Source organism: Phocoena phocoena, chromosome 8 (assembly GCF_963924675.1).
Source record: "Phocoena phocoena chromosome 8, mPhoPho1.1, whole genome shotgun sequence".
Taxonomy (NCBI): domain Eukaryota; kingdom Metazoa; phylum Chordata; class Mammalia; order Artiodactyla; family Phocoenidae; genus Phocoena; species Phocoena phocoena.
Window position 1 is genome coordinate 74,348,415 of NC_089226.1, and position 17,094 is coordinate 74,365,508.

Below are 17,094 nucleotides of genomic sequence, written 5' to 3' on the forward strand. Positions count from 1 at the left end.
CATTTCGACCCCTGCTTCTTCTGAAGACTCCTGTCCTGGGTCCTGCATCCAGCCTGCAATGGGGTTGAGCTTAGTGGTCCTTAAACGTTTCCCTGAGTGATGTAGGGGTGGTGAGGTACCTGTCCAGGGCTCAGGATAACCTTGCATTTGTGGGTGACTCAGGTGATGGGCAGAGGAGCCGTACTCTCTCCCTCTCTGTTCTCCATGCAAGTTTGAGCCTGTGTACTTCCTGCTTTTGGTGTCATTTTGCCAAAGCAAGTCCTTTGGGGTTGAATAAGGGAAAATAATATGAGGTCAATTTTAGGGGAATTGCTCTGGGGCTGAGACTACTACAGATCATGGTGACAGGCACTCAGGGTTTAGTAGTTGGGTGCAAAGAGGGTTTTTCCTCAAGCAGAAGATCAAATGCGATTTAAACGGGAGGAGAGGAATTTACATCTCATGAATACAGAGTGAAGCTTAAAGTGTCCTGGTGGATGGGTATGAGTGCAGCCTCTGGGAGCTGGTAAAACTGCTCTAAGGCCCACATCCTGCTTGGAGTCCCCTCGCTGGCCTTGTGGGTTGGACCCCAGCAAAGTCAGGCCCATTGAGGGAATGCAACCCTAAAACCCAAACCTCATACAAATACCACTTGGCCTGGTGGGAAACACAAAGGGCTTTTTGGAGTCTTTGGGGTTGGGCGGTGTGTCTCAGGTGTCACTTTGCTGGCATCATTCCAGTTTGCCACCATCGAGACCATAGTGACCTCCATCTCAGACGAGTTTCCCAAGTACCTGCGCACACACAAGCCGGTCTTTACTCTGGGCTGCTGCATTTGTTTCTTCATCATGGGCTTCCCCATGATCACTCAGGTAAGCTGCCTGCTGGGCACAGGCTTGGCATGGGGGCAGGTTGCAGGGGCGCCTGATGGCTCTCCAGCCTTTTACTCTTAGCTCCCGGACCTTATAACAACAGCCAAATCATTGCCATTTCCACGTAGATGGAATCAGTTCATTAGGGCTTCTGACCACAGAGGGAAATATGTCACCTTGGCTACTAATGATACTTCTAGCGTCTTCGTAATTGAGATGTAGCCTTCTTGAGCCAACGAGACAGGTGTGTCCTACTTTAAGAAAATGGAATACATGAAAATACTGACTAGAGAAATTGATGACCTGTAATATACAAGATTTATAGCCATTTGAGTTCCTTCCAGTCCTGAGTGTCTGGTAAGTTGGGTATTAGCTTACCTGATATATATATATATATATATATATTGCTGTCCCTGTGACCTTGAGCGAGTCACTACTTTGGGCCTTGGTTTCTGCATCTGTAAAATGATAGATTGAAAGGAGATGGTCTCTAAGCCTCATCTATTGTAGAGAGACTTAAAGAGTGAGCTGAAAATGCAGGAGGTTGCTTGAGGAATGCCCAGAGACACGTAAAGGTCATATGAAGGTCAGTCACATGCAGGTATATGGCTAGAAATGGTCATCTATTTCTTAAAGCAAAAATGAAGCAATCTGGCTACTTTCACATATACATCTTCAGATGCTGACCTTTGCCCTTTAAGAGTAAGATGTTAGATCACTTGTCTGGGCTTGTTCTATTGATTAGCTCGGAGTCTTTCCAGGGACTGCTTTGCTAACATGGCAAGGCCCCCAGCTTACATACCTGGCCAGCGTTAGGTTACTGATGTCAAGGGGAGGGGAGATCTTTTGACTCCTGTTTGCACCTGACCCTGCTCAGGATGGAAGGATTGACTGCTAGAAGTGGGAGAGAGCCTAGATCCAGGCCTATTGATGTCGGTTGTTTCTCTCCCCTACCAGGGTGGAATTTACATGTTTCAGCTTGTGGACACGTATGCCGCCTCCTACGCCCTCGTCATCATTGCCATTTTTGAGCTCGTGGGGATCTCCTATGTGTACGGTAAGGGGACCGCTGTGCCTGATGTGAGGCAGAACTTAGTGTCTGTTGCCAAGCGTCCATGGCAAGCAGGTTTCCCACATTAAGTAAGACAATGAAAGGGCTTCACTGCAGCTATTTAGGAGACATAAGAGAGCTGCACCTTTATTTCCAACTTGCCTCGGGACCGCTGGGGTCTAGATTTAATAGAGAAACAAGAGACGGCTGATGGTGAAACTCAGTAGTCTTTGTACCAGAAAGTACTAGGACCAGGACATGCCTTTGGGTGTGGTCTGGCAAGTGAACCGTCGTTAATGCCTGAGGACAATGGCCAGATTGGGTGCGGGGCGGGGAAGGCTTCTTTTGTATTTTGAGGTCTTGGTAGCTGCAGTCTTCCTGTAGCTTGAGGTGAGGAGAAGCTTCCTGGCTGATGCCCGGATACTTTAGTGAGAAAAGAGAACACAGTCCTCACAGATCCTTAGGAGACTTTGTTAGCATCATGGGAGCCTGTGATACAAGATCTCAACCCCAGATTTTCCCAGGAAGAAACTGCCTGTTCCCTTACAGATTAGCCCTTCTTAATATCACCATAGCAACCTGCATCCCATAATCAGCAGGGCCATTATCTAGAAGAGCAGGAATGGTAAGTCAGCGGATGCTATCTTTGCCCTTCAGTGGAGGTGTCTGTGCGTGCGGGGGAGGGGTCTCGCCGGGTGATCTCCTGGGCTCCTTGTGTGCACCGCCAGTCAGCACAAGCGAGTCCTATTGGGTTCAAGGCACTGCTGACTTCCCTGTGCCTCGAAAGTCTTAGAATCATCCCTAATATAGATAAGGCCTCCTTAGCAAATACCAGGAAGGTGAAAAATGCCAACTCAGATGATCCATCTGTACTTCAAAACGAAAAAAGAGATGGTAAAAAGAAAGGCAGGGTATCAGTTGGATGCAGGATGTCCTTGGTATGAGCATCTTGCTTTTAATGTAACTGTTAGCCTCCTGTCCATCAGGTTTCAGCAGCTTCTTGCTTGCCTGAAAAACACATTAAAATGGAGGGTGATGGGGAATGAAAATATAAAAAGGAAACCTCTCATGTAAACGTTAGGTGCCCGAGGAAGAGGAAGATACTGTAGTCATCGTTAGGTGTTGGCAGAAGGGAACTTTGTCTCAGCTGGAGATTACATCCCCACTGCAGGGAGAGTTTAGTTTCTGGCCAGAGAAGTGGGCAGGCATGCCAGCTGTCGTCATGGGATCAGAGGCCAAACTGCCAACACTTTGGGCTGATGAGACAGACTGGAGCCTGCAGTGACGCTGTGATTGAGGACCTGCATTTAGGGTGAGGCTTCAAAGAGCTTCCTACCTGAGCAGAGAGTGGCAGAAACCCAGCCAATCTACCACAATCCTAACTTTCTGCCCAGACAGCAAAGGCTTTGCCATGGAGAGGCCTCTGAGGCCCTCCTTTGGAAACTCAAGCCCTCATGGGTCCATATATAAGCTGAAGTCACCAGATAGTCTGTTGGCAAAGTCAGGAAAGCTCTTCGTTGCAGCACTGGCCCAAGTGCAGGTGGCCATATCATTGACCTCCTCTGCGGTCTGTATCCTCAAAAGACACATTTGCACAATTCTTTCCGATAAAACAGGGCTGTTCAGTGTGGTTTACAAGCATTGTTAAAACAGAAACCTTTTAACGTCTCTATTTTTAGAACTTAAGTAGCTCCCCCCAGCCTCCATATAAAACTGGTGGTAGATTTTTTGGTTCTGAAGGAAAAAATAAGTCCTGAGTGCTTCAGTCCCTGGGCTCTGCTAATCTTCCTGGGGGGCCACCCAGGAAATCGCCTGGCCTCTAGAGGGCTGGTGCTGGGCCAGCTTCCAGGTCCAGGTGGACTCTGTGCTGAGCTCAAGGTGAACTTGACTCCTGCTGTGTCGGATGTGGGTGTGAACCTCTGATTTGGACCTGGATGGAATTCTAAGAAGGGGCTCTTAGAAGAAATATTTGAAATAAGCTAACATAATTGCTAGAGGTGAAAGCAAAAGCCTGCACAAATATATAATGTACGCTCCAGAGGACACTGGGTTCTTTACTGAGATGATGAGGCCCCAAACAAATGCAAGGTTAGTTTAAGGAAGTTGAACATGAACCTGTGAAGAGTGAAAATGAACCCGACTGATTTGATTCCCCCCATCCTGGCTGCTGAATTTGAAAAATAAGTAGGTGGATTGCAGAGATTTGTGTTTTCTTCTTAGTTCTAATGATCTCTAGATTCTAGAGGTTGCCATTCAAACATTTAAAATACAGTAGGTACAATTTTCAAGTTTTATCTTTAGATCAAAATATCTGATTCAGGTTCTCAAGGCAACACTCTTCAAAGGCCAATATCTGGGTTTGAGGTAGCTAGAAAAGTGGAACTCCCTGAGTTCAGTGTAGGAACAATCCCTTTAACAGGCTGTTACCTAACAGTCGCTTTGAAGAAGTGATTTGCATTTTCCTGGGAGCCAATACAGGGACTTTCTGGCTGGGGGGACCATAGGATTGACCTGTCACCACAAAGCCCTGCTGCCTGCTTCTCTGCTCGGCCCCACACTGTGCATTTCCCCCAAATCACTATATGCTCAATTGTCTTGATCTGTTTTCTTCCATGTTGATCAGTTACTTGTTTCACGTCCTACCCCACTCTGTCTTTCTCCACATCCTTGTGAGGGATGTTAGAGTCACACAGGCAATGACTTTTACAGGATGGAATATGTCATTCTCCAGTTCAGGTTGTCCATCCTGAAGGCTGAACACCTCAAAGTGTTTTTGTTTTTGTTTTTAGTATAAAAGAAAACAAAACAACAAAACAAAACACATGATCTCTCTGGAACCCCACAAATTCAAGCTTAATTTTGTTCCTGTCTGGTCCCCCTCCCTGAGCTCCATCTTCACATGTTCTTGGCTGAAATGTCACTGTCCACCTCTCATTCAGGGTGTAAGTTCCCCCAGCTCCATTTGCTGGGGTTCAGAAAACATTAGGAACAAGAGGTTTCAGTCCATTCATAACTCCCATAGGTAAATGCCTGTGTTTAAATGTTATCTTTTTAAATTAATTAATTAAGTTTTGGCTGCGTTAGTTCTTCGTTGCTGCGCGCAGGCTTTCTCTACTTGCGGCGAGTGGGGGGCTACTCTTCGTTGTGGTGTGCGGGCTTCTCATTGCGGTGGCTTCTTTTGCTGGGGAGCACGGGCTCTAGGCGCGCGGGCTTCAGTAGTTGTGGTGTATGGGCTTAGTTGCTCTGTGGCATGTGGGAACTTCCCAGACCAGGGCTTGAACCCGTGTCCCCTGCATTGGCAGGCAGACTCTTAACCACTGCGCCACCAGGGAAGTCCTCAACAGGTATTTATTAAGTGTTCACTGTATGCCCTGCATGTGGGGAGGGCAGAGGTAGTTTTCTATATTCACGGATATTTCCAACTAGCTGCCAGGAAGAGCGAATCTACTTCGTATATTGAGAAGAAGGCCAGTACTAAGCTGTGTATCCCAGCTATGCGCTTTTGCTGCCCAGAGATAAAGGAGGGCCAGGGTAGCCAGAAAAACTGTGAGAAGGTGGAGTTTTGGAGATAAAAGAATATAAAAGTAGATAAAGACGAGACTTGGTGTTAAGTTTCTTGCTAACCAAGGCAGGGAAAATCTGAGCCCACACATAGGGTTTTGGCTCCAAGAGATGCAGCCAAAACATTACATTAACTGTAAGAGAATAATATTTGAGATACACACAGGACTGGAGACCTAATTTGTGGGACCTAGTGCAAAATGAAAATGTGGAGCCCTGTGTTAAAAAATTGTCAAGAGTTTCAAGATGGCGACAGGAGAGATTAAGATTAATCCGGGGTGGCGCCCTTGTGAGCACCAGGCCCTGTATGAGTGCTTGGCTCACAGGCTAGGAGGCTGGCCCTGGCCACACAGTGGGGAGAGCAGCCCCTGGAAGATCATACTCAGACCAAGGGCAAGGGTATGGTTCATAAAGACAAAAGCCACAAAGTTGCATGGGTGAAAGTGATCGGTTGGTTGAAGGAGGTCCTTGACTTACAGTTCAGGATTGGCTGGTTATACGGAGGTTGTGGTGGGCACATTTCTGGGCACCAAATCTGTTGGTTTGAATGTAGAACAGTTGCTATGTGTTCACCACTTTTTTTTTTTTTTTTTGGCTGCTATTTTTCTGCTAATTCAGTGAGAAACAGTTGCCCTGATCCCTTTTGGAGCTCTCTTACCCCTCCAGGTTCAAGGTCATGCTGCAGGCAAGTCTCCATGCACATGCTCCAGGCCCCAAGATCAAGTCCTCTGTCAAGAGTTAGCCATCTAAATGGGAAGGAAATCCAAAAAACGAGGGGTGTATGCATATGTTTAGCTGATTCACTTTGCTGTACAGCAGAAGCTGACCCAACAATGTAAAGCAGCTATACTCCAATAAAAAAATAATAAAAAGAGTTAGCTTTGAAGAGGGATCTGGACCAGCAGGCAGGATAGAGCAGGCAGAGGAAGCAGTATGAACAAAGGCGGGAGGGGAAGGTAGACACTGAAGCTGTAAGGGACTCAGGTGGGGGCGTGAGTCAGGGCGTGGGCGGGCTGTGCTGGGTGGGGACTGGAGCAGCCAGAGGATGGAGGGATGGGAGAGCCTGGCTCAGGAATGAGCAAGGGGCAGGAGGCTTGCCTGGCGGCACCCAGCTGGGGGTCCACATCTGTGGAACAAGCAGAGCAGTCAAGGGACCTGGAGCCTGTTGAAGGCAGAAGCCTGTCGTCCAGAGCCCTCGCGGAGGCCCACGGGGAGAGCTGACTTCCAGGGCTGGAGCTGACTTTGGAAACCAAGCCGTCTCCCCTTCAGTCCCAGCACTGCTCTTCAGCATCAAACTGCTTCTTGGTACAACTGGGCCCCCGTCATCCACCCCTTCCTACAGCTCTGGGTCCAGCTCTTGGTCCCCTCTGGGGGAGCTTGAGCACTTCTACTGCCACCACCCCACCCCCCCACCCCCCGTAGGAGGCTATCTGTATGTCTTCCTCTGTCTAACCTTGAACCCTGTCAGATCGATTTCGCCAGGTGAGCTGTGCACCGTCATCCCCTGGGGATGATTTAATAGCCTGGTAACAGGATTGGCACTGATAATAGACATTTTTAGAATCTTTTTTATTTTTTTTTTTGAGGTACGTGGGCCTCTCACTGTTGTGGCCTCTCTCATTGCGGAGCACAGGCTCCGGACTCGCAGGCTCAGCGGCCATGGCTCACGGGCCCAGCTGCTCCGCGGCACGTGGGATCCTCCCAGACCAGGGCACGAACCCGTGTCCCCTGCATCGGCAGGCAGACTCTCAACCACTGCGCCACCAGGGAAGCCCCATTTTTAGAATCTTTTAAGAACTGAGGCCTGCTTTCAGGATCTCATGTGTGTTTCTGAGGGCCTCATCTTTGACCTTTGTCTCTGTTTTTGTTCTCACCCCTCACTTATGCCCAGAGGGTCTACTGTCCAGAGGCCACTCGCTTGAAGGTGTTTGATGACATGAAAGGGGACAAACCAACCAACCCAAAGATGGTCAGGTCAGCTGCTCAAAGTGTGCAGTTCTTGCCTGTGGTGGCCTATGATTTGGGGCCACCAGTCAGAACCGCCGACTATGAAAGGGCTTGAACTTGGGGCCCTTTCAAGTGCCTTCAGCATAGCGTTCCCACAGTTCTGAGAAAGCTGTGCTTCTGATGAGCTCAGGAAACAATACAGGAAACCGTTCCCTCCTCAAACATCCTCTGTCGCTTTTCCTTTCAGAGAGTGGATGCCAGTTACGTGGGGTCCTGAGAATAACTCTCTTGTCTGCTTTTTACTTTACGTAGTTATGTTGATCAGCGACCAAGAAGCTCGCAATCCTCTGAGTTCCAACAAAGTGGGTGATGGCCACGTGGCGTTCACTTTGGTTCTTGCCTGCCTGTAGCATCTTACATAGAGCAGAGTTAAACTGACTCATGGGAGAGTGTCCTTGTGGTGGTGAGGGGTAAAAAGCCACATACAGCGAGTCTCCCTCAAAATCCCAAGGCTTTCCTAACACACCGTGCTTATCGATCACAGTCTTAATTGGCTTTGTCAGGGTTGGTCGCTGAGCCCATGAGCCTACCTCCAAAAGCAGCCGCACGGGTGACTGTGCCAGGCTGTGGCAGTGTGGAGACTCCCGGGGCAGGCCGGGATGGAGATTTTTAGATGTCATGGTGGGATGACAACTCGCTTTGAACTTCACTGCAGAGGGTGTTTACTATCTATTTAAATGTCCCATTTGCCTTAATCTTCCCGGCAGCGAGTCATTTGTCTGATGGTTTCCTGCATAAATAGGGGTCACGTTGACACCAGGATGGGGCCGTCCCAGCCAACGGCACTCGAGTGAGGGGCTCTCACGCCATCCCCTGCCATGGCACCTAATGCTTGATCCCCATTGGTCTCTTTGCAGGCTTGCAGAGGTTCTGTGAAGATATCGAGATGATGATTGGATTCCAGCCAAACGTTTTCTGGAAAGTCTGCTGGGCATTTGTTACTCCAACCATTTTAACTGTAAGGACCGTGTGCTTTATTGCATGGGTAGCACCTTGCGTGCATATGTGATGCTTTATGTTGAACAAGACCTGTGCCTACATACAGATGAGCCTGCGGAGCTGGTAGGATGAGTATTACTCGTGTCTTTCAGTTGAGGAAATGCAGATTTGAAGAGGTGAAGCACCTTGCCTAAAGGTGCTTGACTGATGGCGTGCAAAGCTTGCACAGTTTGGAGCATCCCTATGGAACATTTCCCATTATATCTGTCTGCCTCACGTGATCACATTTCCCATGTGCTAACTGGGGTCCATGCTCTGTGCACAGTGCTTTATATTAGGGGTTCCCAGCCCCTAGGCCAAGGACCGGTAGCGGTCTGTGGCCTGTTAGGAAGCGGGCCGCGCAGCAGGAGGTGAGCGGTGGGTGAGTGCGCGAAGCTTCATCTGCCGCTCCCCGTGGCTCCCCATCGCCCGTGTTACTGCCTGAACCATCACCCCCATCTATGGAAAAATTGCTCTCCATGAAACTGGTTCCTGGTGCCAAAAATGTTGGGGGCTGCTGATTTATATGTATCACCTCATCTCTCCCTCACAGCCGCTCTGAGGGGTTGGTATTATAATCATCTCCATTTTACGGATGGGGAAACTGACACCCAGAGGTTATGTGACTTGCCTAGGATTGTACAACTATAATTAGCAACAGCCTGGGTTCAAACCCAGGCAGTCTGGCTCCAGAACACGTAATCCTAAACACTGCTCAACACAGCTACTCTACAACTAATATGTATAGCAGAAGTTAGACTTTTATTGTTCATTTTTATTGCTTTTGGGGACTATCTTATCATCCTCAAGTGTGATGATGACATTTTGAGATCATCTGACATTCATCTTCTTAAAGATCAGAGCCCTTCATGTGCCAGTAAATCTACATAGGGACTTACAGGCATATCCTGTCACTGCCTTTATTGTGCCCCAGCTCCTGGCTTTGCCTCCATCTACTCTCCAAGCACAGTAATTGACAGAGACCTTGCCTTTCCCTCTCTTCCTCCCTGGCTTGTAGGTGTCATCTGGGCAAAGGCTGCAGGAAGCTGGCTGTAGCTCCTCCTGGGCCCAGCAGGTGGCACTAGAAACCAGATTAAGACCCTTTTACTACACCGTACCAGCTTCTTTAAAGGAAAACAAGACAGTAAAATTGTAGAGAAATCATATATTTTCCTTAAAAAAAAAAAAAAACCCAAACTGTCACAGAGTGAGTTTTAATCAAAACATCTCAATTTCTTTCTGAAAAGACAGAAGTTTAGACAGAAAAACCCTTCAGCGTTTACGTCCCTCTGCATTGACAGGAAGACATCATACAGAAGCCCACATCTGTACTCACATTTCAGAGGCTGTAATTTGTCTGAGAAGTCCCACCAGATTTGGGGCATGAGAGTTGAAAAGGACTAAGGTAGACTTTTCAGTTTCATGAATCCAGGACTGAAGTGTGTGTGAAGGATGGAGAATTACCCATCTCCTGGGAGGAAGACAGGAGACCCCCCTCCCCGCTGTTCCCCATCTCTGCTGAGCTTTGCCACGTCCCTCAGTTACTACTATACACAATTGATTCTTGGGTGGAATCAAAGTTAGAATCTGTTCCCTCCTGTCTTGGAAGAGATTAAGCTTTAGAGAATCTCATACTCTGCAGATGCAGACCACATAATCATAATCAGCAGGATGACTTGTGGTAGCTGCTTTATTAACTATGTCTCTCAAGCTCCCAACCACTCTGATTGGTGGGTGATTCTTCCCCCATTTTACAGTTGCCTGTGCTGAGGCTTGGAGAGGCTAAGGAGCTTGCCCAAGGCCACGAAGCTTGCAGGGGGCAGAATGAGAATGGAATCCAAGGCTACCTAGGCTTCAAGATAATACATTTCTAAATACATTTCTAATACATTTCTAAAAGCCTAGTTGCTTTCATCTCCAAGTGGAGTTTGGCCAATTCTGGATTAAAATAATCCTAATCTTCTTTAGGAGCGGAATGTCAGGGGAAAGGGATTCTAGGGACTTGCTGTGTTTTTTTTGAGAAAGTTCCTCAACTGTGCTGTGCTTTACTCGATTTCCATTATAAAACTCACCTCAGAAACCTGTGGAGAGGTCCCTGGCTCAGTGGCTAAATTATCCTTTCTCATGGCCAGGTTCATCTGAGGGCAGGGTTTTTGTCAAACCTGACTTGGCAGAGGGAAATTGATGGCAAGACCAAGTTTGCACAGATAAATTTGATGTGATATTTGTGTAATAGGAAATGGGTATCAAAAGGACCAAGGCTAACCCTTCTTTTTTTGCCATTTGCCCTTCTGTAACATGGCTATCTTGTAGTAGGCTAGAATGAGCTGAGATTATGGGTTTAAATGACTTCAAAAACCCTGAAATAAAATTGATCATTTTTATATGTGCCTTCATGGATTTATAGAGCTATAAATATTCTGCGTGCAATTATTGTATACATAGGCAGATCACGTTACTGAATTATGTACACACATAAGCAGATGTATTGCTATTTATATAGTAAATGAAATGGAGCAACTTACCGTAATTACATTAGGCCATACTTCCAATAGACTGGTTAATACAGCTTATAACTCTAGGGGCAAATATTTAAAAGGGGGCCTAGAGTAGATATCTCTTATAGGAGCAGTTTTCTCAACCACTGTCTTCAGTCTCGTGGTGCTTCGAATCCATATACTGAACTGCTGTTGCATTGAAATAATCAGTTGCCCCGGCAGCCTGGGCTTTACAGCAATCATACAGATGCCTTACATTTGTCTAATGCTTCACACTTTCCCCAAACACTTCCATATATTATCTCGCCTGACATAATTCCCTCTAATCATTTTCAGGCAGTTCTTTTACTGCTTAAGATAGAATGAGAGAGCTGGGGAGGAGGGAAGGACTTAGGCAGGTACATTGTTCTAGGCGGAGGTTGCCATAGGCGGGGTGAATACAGGGAAGAACTCAATTTTCTGAGGGCGGTGCCCCCTCCCCCAACAGAGGCTTGGCTAGAGCGTTAGGACCCCTCTTCTGTCCTTTTCGGTGCCTCTTTGTCCAGCATATCTGTCGCCTTCTTCCCCCTCAGCTGCACTAACTAAGACTTCAGAGGGCTCGCGTCGCTGTTGCCAGCCAAAGTATGCGGTGATGGGGGAAAACGGCGGGGGCTCCTGAGTAAATACCAGACCGTTGTTCCCAGAAAATCCCTGTGTTGTGTACCTGGTGTGAAGTGGATCTGTTATATAGCAGAGAAGTCTGAGACATACAGGTCCCTCAGCCAATTAGTGGTAGAGCTGGGATTAGCCTGCCCGTCCCCGGCCTCTCGGCTCACGGGTTGCTGACGAGGCCCGTTCACCTCGCATCAGTTGAGGGGTGGGCTGGGCCTCCACTCTCTTTGTCCCACAGCTGATTATAGGACCAAACTTCCTGCTCAGCCACTGCTTGGGGACCTCTCAGCCGGCCTGAGAGGCAGCTCTTGCAGATGGGCTCTTCCCCATTCGAGGTGAAAGCAAACTTGCAGATGGGCTCTTCCCCATTCGAGGTGAAAGCAAACTTGCAGATGGGCTCTTCCCCATTCGAGGTGAAAGCAAACTTGCAGATGGGCTCTTCCCCATTCGAGGTGAAAGCAAAGTCGATTTTATTCATTTTTCACATTAATCTAATGGATTTTTTCCTTATAACAAAAGCTTGATTATCCATTATAGACAGTAGAGACACCCCTCTCCTTAAAAACATCCACCATCCCCTCTCCTGCCTCCACCCCTCCGTCACCTTGGTGTATAGCCTTTAAAATCATCCTCTCAGCCAGTCTGTGTGTATAGACACCCATATGCATTGCTTAGTTTTTATGGGATGGCGAACGCAGCATCAGCGGCTCGGTGTGTGTCACGTTCATCTCTGTGAAATCCAGTTTCTTCATTTAGAAAATGAAGTAATAATACTTCCCTTTCAGGGTCGTTATTGGGGTAAAATGAGATAATAGACAAAGAAGCAGCCAACTCACAGCAGGCGTCCAGTACATGACTGTTGAAGGAATGCTTCACATCCCCACCCTAACGCGTGTGTTTCTCTTTTCTTCCCAGTTTATCCTTTGCTTCAGCTTTTACCAGTGGGAGCCCATGACCTATGGCTCTTACCGCTACCCTAACTGGTCCATGGTGCTCGGATGGCTAATGCTCGCCTGTTCCGTTATCTGGATCCCGATTATGTTTGTGATAAAAATGCATCTGGCTCCTGGCAGATTTATTGAGGTAATTGTATCAGCTCCCTCTCCTGCCGTCCCCTCCCAGGGCAGAAGCTCCGAGAGCTCTGTGCTTTAAAAAAACAAAAGATTCGGTGAACTTATTCTAAGGGGAGACATGGTGATTAAGTGGTTACAGTTGCTACCGTTTCTATTAAACCCATTTTTATTATGTATTAGTCCTCTAATGGAGGGACTCAGCCAGTCCAGTGGCTGAGCAGTGGCTCTGGGGAATAAACGATCAGTGTTGCCTCTCTCCTGGTGCTTCCCCCTCTTCTCCCCTCATCCAGAGCTTAAATCCCAGTGTTTGGTTTTTAACCACACATCAGATTCCCCCTTTCCTGATGTTCCTCTCTGTCCGAGGTGCCTCCCCCCAAACACCTATTACGATTACGTTTAAAATCACTCCCCCTTCCTGCTATGCCTGTGTTAGGCATGGCTGAGGGGTCCAAGCTGATTTAAATGTCACCATCCCCGAAGGATGTAATGAAAGGTCCAGGGCATGCCTGGTATAAGGCATGTTGGTTGTCTTTGTCGGTTAGTCCCTTGCTGGACCCATTTCCCATTTCTAATGCAAAAAACTCCCCACCCTCACTCCAGAGAGGATGGTAAGGGGACTGCTACTTGCTGAGCCACCAGTGAAGTGTGGTCAGGCTTCTGTTATTCATGAGAAATCACGTGCTCAGACGTGTTAGGAAGAGATCGGCACTGCCTTGTCTCGGCGGTCCAGAGGGCTGCCATTTTGGTCTGGCCCAGGGACTATGGAAATGCAAATGATCGGGCTCCAACTCTGCTCCGCAGAACTAGACTCTCAGGGAAGTAGGACTCTGGCGTCCATTGTTTAACGAGCCCCCAGGTGATTCTGATGCAAATTCAAGCTTGAGAGGCATTGGATTAGACTCAGGCAAAGAAACACCTGCTGATGAGGGTAGTGAAGAACAGCTGGGTGGGTTTTGCTCTTGGTCAGCCAGATTGAGGAGGAGAGGGCCCTGGAGCGTCTCTCGCAAGCTCGGGAGGGGAGAAGCAGATGGGAATAGAGCATGTGAGTAAACGCCTTACACGCATGTCCACGCGATGAGGAGGTGGCCTTTGTGGGGTTTTTTTTTTTTTTTTTTTTTTTTTTTTTTTTTTTTTGCGGTACGCGGGCCTCTCACTGCTGTGGCCTCTCCCGTTGCGGAGCACAGGCTCCGGACGCGCAGGCTCAGCGGCCATGGCTCACGGGCCCAGCCGCTCCGCGGCACGTGGGATCTTCCCGGACCGGGACACAAACCCACGTCCCCTGCATCGGCAGGCGGACTCTCAACCCCTGCGCCACCAGGGAAGCCCTGGCCTTTGTTTTTATTGGACTAAAGATGGAGGCAGAGTTGACAAAGGGAGATGCAGGAGTCTTCTTACTGAAGCAGTGTTCCAGTTTCCATCCTCAGGAAATCGTTATCTCCTTAAGGTAAATTGACTCCGCCCTCTCACCGCCAGGGATGGCTTGCCCGAGCCTCAGATGGACCTCCTACCCACTGACCCAGAAATCTCTGTCCCTCTGAACAGAAGCTGCTTTAGCCTCTGCTACTTTTGTCTTAGGCTGAAATCCTCTAAACGGCTGAGTCGGCAATATACATTTATTATGGTTGGTTCGGGACACGAAGGTTGCAAACTGATGATTAAGGGGAGATTAAGCTAACAGCTATAAGAAGCATCTTCACTTTAATAGGTAATAAACACATACCTGTTCCCTCTTATGTAGTCAGAAATATGTTTTCTTTCCTTTTTCTAGAAAATGCTCCAGTCAAATTATGTTTTCCATGAAAGGTTCAGTTGACGGATTAGAGACATTCCCATTATTTTTAGCTTGCCTGCAAGAACCCACACTTCTGAACCAAGTCAGAAGCGTGTATTTTTGTCAACAGATAATTAAAATCTTTGCTCACTCTTGGCAATGTATCTTTGTGGTTGAGGGTTTTTTTTCCCGGCCATTTATATACTTTGGGGAAATGTGCTAAACAAAATCCAATTATTTTGATATAACAACTCACTGTTGAGGCTACAGAACAAAAGTGAGTACATGTCCTTTGCAGACTGCATTTGGCAGTGGAGAGAGCAGCTTGTAGATCCTCTCCATTTGGAGGGGAAAAAATGTATAATTAAAATCTGGGCCCTTTATTCTCTATTAATCTTGTGCAAGGCAAACCCTGGGCAACTGTAATATTGCTTGCAGGGTGATATAAATAATTTCCAGTGAACTAAACTAAGTCTCCTCTTAACTGCATCCCTGGCCTTGTTAATTAATGGGGCTGATCTTCCTAACTGCTTCTCTTGGTGGGGGACCTCTTGGTTCCAGGAGGCGTTCTGGCGGATGTGGTCACACGCAGTTTGGGGATGGGTGGGTGGTGCCTGGGGGAAGAGGGTGCTTTGCTTCTGTGACCCTGTGTGTCTTTGGCTTCTTTGCAGAGGCTGAAGTTGGTGTGCTCGCCGCAGCCGGACTGGGGCCCCTTCTTAGCTCAGCACCGTGGGGAGCGTTACAAGAACATGATCGACCCCTTGGGAACCTCTTCCCTGGGACTCAAACTGCCAGTGAAGGATTTGGAACTGGGTACCCAGTGCTAGTCCGATGGCATGGGTGGCCCAGACTTGATTCCGTTTCTGCTCTCTGCCTTCCCCTAGTGTTTTCCCCAGCTCTCTTCCCATTTTTCTTCTTCTCTCTCCCCACATCTCGGTTCATACCCGTGCACGAGAGTGGTGACTTAGAAAAGTAGGACATAGTGTCGCATGCTGTAGCCAGGAGCTAGATGGACCACTTGAAGAGCGGTTTGCCTGTGTCCATGCTGTCAGTTTCTGGTGGGGTTTACCCCGCAGGCTCGAATCAACTAGGGGAGCGCTTTCCAGCGAAGTCTCAAGTAGATGTACGTGCGTTGGTCAGTAGAGAAGCGTCCTCTGTGGTCGTCACTGTTGGTGCCAGTCAGGCTTATGCAGCAGAATGGCAGGATAACCAGACCGTTAGTTTGGACTCATCTGAGCAACGTAATGATTTCATTCCGACACCCAAAGTTCAGGACTGGGTACCTTTGGAGGGTCAGCAATGGTCAGAAAATGGTTTTGAGTAAAACGAGCCGGTGGATTTGGACGCCCCCTAGGTGGTGAAGTTCCCATTTCCATTCATGACTGGGGCTCTGTTTCCTTCATCTGGACCAACTGTCTCAAGTGTACCAAGGACTCAGATGCTTTCTCTCTGCAAACTGCAAATCTCAGTGAAGAGTTGGTTCTCTCCCCTCAGTTGTCTTTTTTTTTGAATAACCATATTTGTGAATTCTTTGGATCCTTTCCTCCACCTCTGCATTGTATTTGTGCCCAAAGTTGTACATTCATAGCAGAGTGCCCTTTTTGTTTCTCCATGACGTCTAGCACTGTGGTTCAATGTCACCATTCCATGTTTCTTCTCTTCTAAATGTCTTTCTATGAGCTGTAGCTACCTTGTCTTTCAGCCTCTGGGAAAACAAGACTTACCCCGGTTCTGTCTATATATTATATATATAAGACACAAACTCTTAAAAAACATGTCTCCGTTTTTACTCTTCATTTTTTCATTCACAGTCAATGCCGATTGTGGCCATAGAATCAAAGAAATGGAGAGTTGAAGAGAAAGCAACCACAATATTCACTGCACTGGTAGTACATTTAGGTCACTGTATTTACAGAGATTTCTGTTAGGTACAGGGTAGGTCAGTAGCAAGTGAGCTAATTAAAGCTATAGCTTTTAAGACTACATTTAGCTAATTCAATTTTAAGAGTTCCCAATTCACAGTACTCATAACCACACTCTAATGAGAGCGAATCATAAGTCCACAGAGGTTGGTGAAGCCGTAACCTTTATTATCTTCTTGTATCCTGAACATACATATATGAGATTTCTATAATGTGATATGTGTTCACGTAGTGTGTACTTGTAGTGGTGTTTTCTGTCTTTATAAATATTAATCACTGTAGAGATGGTGAGTGTAGGATAGTGTAGTCTGGGTTTGTTTGTTTTTTTTTTTCCCTTACAGTGATAATATCTAAACCTAAAATTGTTTCCTTAGGGGAGACCATTTCAATCATTTTCTTATTTGTTTGTCTTCGTATTACAGGGTCTCAGGCAAAGTTTTCAGTTCAAATCTTGTATATTGATGTGCCATTTTCATCCTGTTGAACAGTAATGAAACCCAACAATAGACCTTAAAGTAACACTTTTTAAAAAATGACTTCATTTGTTAAGGAAAAAGGAAAATCTCAACTCATCTTACTGAACTCTCCCTTTTCTGGGGCAAATATTGTTGTCATTTGCCAACACCAACGTGAACTTCCGGTTTTCAAGAGCAGCCTGTGGAAACTTTCAGAAAAGGAAACAAAGATGGGTTTCGAACTTTAGGTTTTTCATCTCTTTTGTCTGCAGGGCA

General features: G+C 47.2%; 1 protein-coding gene across 1 annotated transcript in view; it reads left to right on the forward strand.

The window, feature by feature from the left end:
- Nucleotides 1-15,268, forward strand: part of SLC6A5 (solute carrier family 6 member 5) — a 52,672-nt gene extending 37,404 nt beyond the window's left edge. Inside the window, exons 11-15 of the mRNA XM_065883213.1 lie at nt 720-851; nt 1,809-1,908; nt 8,328-8,428; nt 12,513-12,680; nt 15,113-15,268. Coding sequence (XP_065739285.1) covers nt 720-851; nt 1,809-1,908; nt 8,328-8,428; nt 12,513-12,680; nt 15,113-15,268 — 657 coding nt within the window. The remainder of the gene's footprint in view (nt 1-719; nt 852-1,808; nt 1,909-8,327; nt 8,429-12,512; nt 12,681-15,112) is intronic.
- Nucleotides 15,269-17,094: the final 1,826 nt, after the last annotated feature.